The sequence below is a fragment of the Onychostoma macrolepis genome, chromosome 04 (genome assembly GCF_012432095.1).
Source record: "Onychostoma macrolepis isolate SWU-2019 chromosome 04, ASM1243209v1, whole genome shotgun sequence".
NCBI lineage: Eukaryota > Metazoa > Chordata > Actinopteri > Cypriniformes > Cyprinidae > Onychostoma > Onychostoma macrolepis.
The window spans coordinates 32,674,922-32,682,251 of NC_081158.1; the positions used below are offsets into that span (position 1 = coordinate 32,674,922).

Sequence of the window (7,330 nt, forward strand, 5' to 3'; positions counted from 1 at the left end):
TATTATTATTATTAGAAGTAGTAGTAGTAGTACTTTCATTTCTACATTTTAATTACATATTAATTACATATGCATTAATAATGACATATTTTTGTTTATGTAACATACATATTAATTAATACAGTCATGAAATGAATAATTAATTAATATGAATGTAATTACTAGCAATAATTAATACAATAATGTAATAACATTATTAGTAGTATTACTGCTTATTACTATTATTACAAGTTGATGATGATAATAATATTATAATTATTATTATTGTTGTTGTTGCTGTTGGTAATACTTTGATTATAAGTTAATCTAATTTTATTGTTTGTATATAAATAAATATTAATGAATATATTAATACATTCATTAAATTAATCATTAAAAATAATTATGAATGTAATTAATAGCAACAATTAATACCAACAATGACGATAATAATAATAATTATTATTATTTACATTAATTGTACCTTTTTATTTGTATTTATTTAATTAATATATTATTTAATATTTGTTATATTAAGTAATTTATTAAGCAATAAAATGTCATTAATTTTATAATCAACAGTTAATACAACTAATAATAATCACAATCATACTACTACTACTACTAATAATAATAATTATTATTATTATCTTCAACAACTAGTAATAATACTAGTAACTAGTAATACTACTACTACTAATAAATGTAATAAATGTAAAATGTAATTAAAATAATTATTATTATTACTACTATTATTATTGATTCTATAATTACTAAATTGATGTTTAAACATGTTATTGTTTACATAAAATATAATTAACACATTCCTAAAAACTATTACTACTAGTTATTATTGATTATGACAGTAATAGTAGACTAAAATGCCTTTTTTTTTAAAACAGTTATCGATGATGTTTTAATTGTCATCCTCACATAGTGTGGGCTTTAGTTTTGTTATCATTCAGGCGCAGATTTTTTGTGATCCTGTAGGTAAATAACTTGGGACTAATGCCAATAATTTAATGTGTCATGTTTCGTTACACAAGCAGCTGTTATGAGAAAGTCATCGTCTCATCATCGCCAGCGGGTCCCGCTGTAGTGCAGTAAATACATGCACACTACTTAGTTTTATTATTTAAAGTAATGTACTACAGGCTGAAAGACTGAACTCAACCCACCCATCCTGCACTAAATGCACAACCACGACACAAAAAATCATTTGAGATATGATGAATATGTGAAATAAACAGGCCAGAGATAGTAATGAGTGTCTGATCACCTGTAGGACATGAAAAACTCTTTTGACACTTGAATGCATTCAGCCCAAGGCTATCGCTCCAGATAATGTTTTGTTTGTTCTTTTGACAAATGCTGATCAGTGAAGTCACAGGATGAGCCGGCAAACAAAAGCGCCATTATACCAGAAGGAAGCCAGCATTTATTTGGGTAAGAAATCGCACAGAAGCACAAAGTCCTGCATGTATACAAACACTACCACGTGCATTTCACAGTCAGATTTATTCATCAAAAAAATGACATTTCAGTGGCAGGAGAACAATGCTTCCCTAAAGAAACAGAAGAACGAACAAGAAAAGAGAGAACACCTTCCTAAACAAAACTCCAGCACCATTAAAAATGCGGCTGCAGCTTAATACTGCATAAAAACGGCCAAATTTGGTAAGAAAGTAGAAACTGCTATTTTTAAATGCAAAAATACACAGAAATGATGCTGTGTAACACTTAAACATACAGAGGTTGACTAAACAATTGTTTTCAAGATTTTTATACTTGATTGGACAAAAAATAGATCATAAAAGTAAAATATATTGTAATAGTACATTCAAAACATGTTGCATTTCCATTAAAAATTCAAAAAAGCATGCTAATAAAATATAACCAAGGTAAAAAAAAAAAAGATTTTCTTCCAAGTACACAAGAAATCAAAAGATATTAAAACAGAAAAGGAGAAGAGAGCAATGTCACAAATTAACACGACAGTCATATGATTATTGATCTTACGGACAAACTGCATAAAGCATAAACTGTTACTGTGTGTTTTTCATAAAGGCTACGGTGGGCATTGTTATGCTGTGGGGTAATTGTTTAGATGGGTGCTGGATTTGGACCCCGTCCTGCCGCTTGTTGAGCGTTGACCTTCTGAGAGTGCCAGCGCGTCTCCTTATACACAAACCAGGCATTCCCAACCCATATGATGAGATTCAAGAAACCAAATATCTGAAAATGAAGTCTGGAGTCAGTTATTTATAATATACACTCAGGGTCAAAAGTTTGGAATAATTGGAAAATCTCTTTTGCTCACCAAGGCTGCATTTATATGATGAAAATACAGTAAAATTGTGAAATAATATTACAATCTAAAAATGCCTGTTTTCAATCTGAATATGTTTTAAAATGTAATTTATTCCTGTGATGCAGAGCTGAATTTTCAACATCATTACTCCAGTCTTCAGTGTCCCATGATGCTTCAGAAATCATTCTAATATGCTGATTTGCTGCTCAAGAAACATGATAATTATTAATGTTGAAACCGTAATATATACATACATACATATATATATATATATATATATATTTTTTTTTTTTAAGGGTTCTCTGATTAATAGAATAGAAAGTTCACATTTGTTTGAAATAGAAATCTTTTGCAACATTATAAATGTCTTTCCTCTCACTTTTGAACAATTTAATGCATCCTTGGAGAATAAAAGTTATTTTTTTAATTGTACTATAATTGTAAAAATATGGAGCAGCACAACTGTTTTCAACATTGATAATAATGTTTTTTGAGCAGCAAATCAGCATATTAGAATGATTTTTGAAGGATCATGTGGCACTGAAGACTGGAGTAATGATGCTGGAAATTCAGCTTTACATCACAGGAAAAAAATGCATTTTACAATATATTCAAATTGAAAACAGTTGTTTTAAATTGTAATAATATTTCATAATTTTACTGTATTTTTGATCAAATAAATGCAGCCTTGTTGAGCAGAAGAGACTTCTTTCAAAAACATTTAAAAATCTCTATTATTCCAAATTCTTGGTCCAGTGTACAGTACATACTTAAAAAGCACCAAATGCCAGGGAATAAAGTTCCTTTTCATTTTAATTAGAAATTAAGGAAGTTAAATGCATTGCAAATTCAGCTTAACATTGTCTTTAATATTGCATCACTATGTTAGGGGTATGTACCTTTTTTGGGGATGTTAAGTCAAGTCAAGTCACCTTTATTTATATAGCGCTTTTAACAATACAGATTGTGTCAAAGCACTTAACAGTATCAAATTAGAGTGTCAGTTATGTATAATGATAAGATTAAACACTCAATTTTCAGTTAAAGGCATTTCGTTATTGAATTCAGAGATGTCATTGTCTAACTCAGTTTAGTTTAAATAATATCTGTGCAATCAAATCTGCGATAATCGCTAGAAATGAAGTGTCCCCAGCTGAGCAAGCCAGAGGCGACAGCGGCAAGGAACCAAAACTCCCTCTGTGACAGAATGGAGAAAAAAACCTTGGGAGAAACCAGACTCAGTCGGGGGGCCAGTTCTCCTTTGACCAGACGAAACCCGCAGTTCAAAAGTTTATATTTCTATTTTAATTTTGTTGCAATTTCTAACAATAGTAGTATTATGTAGTTAGGTATTTTATTATATTTTAGTTATTTTGTTATTTTTTTAGTTTTAGTTTTAACTAAAACTAGTTAAGAAATTGATAATCAGCATGATAATAAATAGTAAAGAAATACAGTTGATTGGTTAGTGCAATTTCTTACCACAGATATATTGAGCGAGCGCATGCTGGCGTAATCAGTGACTTCACATTTGACATCTCTGTCAGTACAGAGCGCCAGAGTGGATTCAATGCCAGCCGTACTGGTGGCGTCCTTCACCGTCTGCAGACCTCGAGCCCATGCAGACGAGCACACCAGCCACAGGAACGCAAAGACTGCTGTCAGCACAAAATCCTAGATAAAGACACAAATATTAGAAACAGAATTTTCCCTTAAAAGCATCTGCGTCATGATATTCAAATGCATATTGCATGCAAACTTCAAGCTCATCTGCCAGTTGCGTACTCACAAACATAGGGCCGAAGTCTGAGTCTCTGTACACATGCATGTAGCCCAGATAGACCAGCAGAGCCACCATTGAATAGAGAAAAGCCAAGACGGCCACAGCCACGAAAAACTCCACCGAGGACGAGGAGTCTCCTACGAGATGGGTTGCAGGAACTGTGCGATTGCAAAGAGTGGTGTTGTTCTCCACCAGCAGCTCCTGGTTTAACCTGCAAATGAACGTATAAAAACACGATGAGATTTGGAGAAATGTAGCATTCCATCACTTGCTCAACAATGGATCCTCTGCAGTGAATGGGTGCCGTCAGAATGAGAGTCCAAACAGCTGATAAAAACATCCCAATAATCCACACCACTCCAGTCCAGCAATTAACATCTTGAGAAGCAAAAAAGCTGCATGTTTGTAAGAAACAAATCCATCATTAAGGCGTTTTAACTTCAAACCTTCGCTTCCGGCCAAAGTCCATAATTCGTCATAATGCTCCTCCAGTGAAAAAGCCCATCTCTTATTTTCCTCCAACATCAAAATCCACCAACATATTTGTTTAGAAAAGTTTTGGACTGTGTTTAGCTTGTAAACATTTTTTCCCTGGAAAAAGCAATTATATGAAAAGAGGACTCCTATTTTAGCTGGAAGCAATGGATTGAAGTTAAAATCGTCTTAATCATGGGTTTGTTTCTTACACACAGCTTTTCACTTCACAATTAACTGATGGACTGGACTGGTGTGGATTATTGTGATGTTTTTATCAGCTGTTTGGACTCTCATTCTGACGGCACCCATTCACTGCAGAGGGTCCATTGATGAGCAAGTGATGGAATGCTACATTTCTCCAAATCTGTTCTGATGAAAAACTCATCTACATCTTGGCCTGAGAATGAGTACATTTTCATTCCTGGGTGAACTACTCCTTTAATATTTTGAATTAGGTTTTATTTTTATATGTTCAGTTTTTAGTAATTGTTATGTTTTTCATATCTATTTTTTATTTAGTTTAAACTTTTCACCTTAGATTTATTTTATTTCAGCTTTATTTCAATTATCCAATTCTTCTTTTTTTTTTACGTTTTAGTAAATAAAAATAACCCTGGAAAGAGTTTATATTACACTGTAAAAAGTTGTAAACAAAAAGATTATTGGAGTATGTTACCTACAGTCATTCTACCCCACAATTTCACATTTCATCCAGTGTTTTACTTGTCAGTTTCAGAGTGCAACTGGGCCAAACCTGAATGGGTAGGTGAAAGTGGCACTGAGAGTTTCATTGATGCTTCCACCACAGAATATGGAAACCACATTTCTGCCATTATATCCTCCACAGGTCCCGAATGCAAGCACAGCCATGAGCTGGAGAAAACCAGAGCATTATGTATGAAACGCTCTGTGCAAACAACAGAAGCATGCAGACACGTCTTCAGTTTCCTACATGCACAAACCTGAGGATGCACCGCAGAGTTCACCATGAAATAAGCTTTCTTCACCGCCCGCGTTCATGAATCATCTGACATACTAATCTGATTTTGTGCTCAGTTTTAACCTTGATTGCCTCACGGTTTGTGTTTAACCCTTGGAAGCTAAATGAAGACCTGCTGTTCACGGCTAACATCAAGCTCATTTTCCAAAACCAGATGTTTAGTTTCGCTGCATGATACATCCTGTTTGCCAACTCATTCTCAAGATGCAATTTAAACAAAACAGAGAAACTTCTCATCTGTCCCACTTTTGGATTTATGCTTTATAGACAACAACAGCTGAGTCAGTAACTCCATTTTCCCTGCCAATAACAAATTCCTTTGAGGAAATAAAGAAGGGGAGGAACTTCATGCAAGTAGGTGGCTAAAGAAAACTCAAGACATGCTGAGTTGCTAGTGAAGGGAATGTGCATTTTATGCAAAAAAATAAATAAAAAAAAAAATACATGCAAGGGGTCCAAAAGTCTGAGAGAGGACAAGTGAATGCTTCTTTTTGTATATTTTGTTATTATTGCATTTAAGACTTTATCATTATATATATTTTATAATATATTATCAGCATTGTTTGAATTGTAAAATGAACACACATTTCAGTATTTCTTAGTATGCACTCGAGCATGCATGAGGAATAGGAATGTTTAAAAAGTAAATAATAAATTCAAATAAATTAATGAAAAAGATAAGTATGCAACCTGCATTACTCAGTAAAGATACTCTGTGTTTTGCATTAAGTACTAAACCTACAAGTAGCCTACTAGTAGTTGGGACTAAAAATGTTTAATCTAGATGGATTTTCCATGGAATAAAGCATTGTTGTAAATGCGTTTTCAACCAGGCCTTTGCCCTCCTTATGAAGTAAAACTGGAAAACGTGCTCAACATTTTCTTACTTACCCACTCCACGACTTTCACAAAACCCAAAGGCTCTTTAACGGGGGTCAAATTTAATCTAAATCCCGTCTGCATCTCTCCCCACCGACCCAGATATCCTCCAGGAAGAAAAAAGTAGGGGCTCGAGTCTCGCTGGCTCAACTTTTCATAAAAAAAAAACTGCAAGTTTGACAGAGTGACGTGGTTCTGTGGTAAATGATGCTGCTCCTCCCCCGCGAGGAAACCAGAGTAAAACCAGATGAGGATAGAAACAGAGTTTCTGGTTTGCACGGTAGATTTGATTTGATCCTATCCGACAACAAAGGGTATTTCGTAATAGATTTGATTTATATGCATCTGGCGCGTGTTTCCAGTATATGTCATCATCACAAGGCGATAGTTTCGAAAGTTTATTCTCTAATAAGTCAATGAAGCGCGTTCAGGAGTCCAGCGAACAATATTTCAGTCATATGATTCTGAGAGACGCTAGAGATGGATTCTCTACATTCCTGTGCTCCGTTATAAACTTAAGTCTCTTAAAGGAACAGTTCACCCGAAAATGATACTTGTCATTTGAATGACTTTCGAATTATGGTGGTCTAAAAATAAGTATTCTTTTTATAATTTCAGTGTATACGTACACATTTAAGCAGCATTTTAACCACACGTTTTATTACAAAGTGCGTTAAGTCCTTTAAAGGAAATTACGGTAACAACAGTTCTGCTGGAGCGATTTCAGTTCAGTCTGAAAAATAAGTATTTACATATGTATGTGTATATCACACATCATACATAATATTACATGACAAAATATTATGGTCTAAAAATAAGTATTCTTCTCATTTAAGTGTGTGTGTGTGTGTGTGTGTGTGTGTGTGTATGTATGTGTGTACAGTATGTATGTGTGTGTGTG

General features: G+C 33.7%; 1 protein-coding gene across 1 annotated transcript; it reads right to left on the reverse strand.

Moving 5' to 3' along the window:
- Positions 1-1,385: 1,385 nt before the first annotated feature.
- On the reverse strand, positions 1,386-6,962 carry sypl1 (synaptophysin-like 1). Its single transcript, XM_058773324.1, has 5 exons — positions 6,442-6,962; positions 5,305-5,423; positions 4,080-4,284; positions 3,773-3,964; positions 1,386-2,214 (listed from the first exon to the last, which is right to left on the reverse strand). Exons 1-5 carry the CDS (start codon positions 6,511-6,513, stop codon positions 2,083-2,085), a joined length of 720 nt encoding a protein of 239 aa, XP_058629307.1. The 5' UTR covers positions 6,514-6,962; the 3' UTR covers positions 1,386-2,082.
- Between the last annotated feature and the right edge of the window lie 368 nt (positions 6,963-7,330).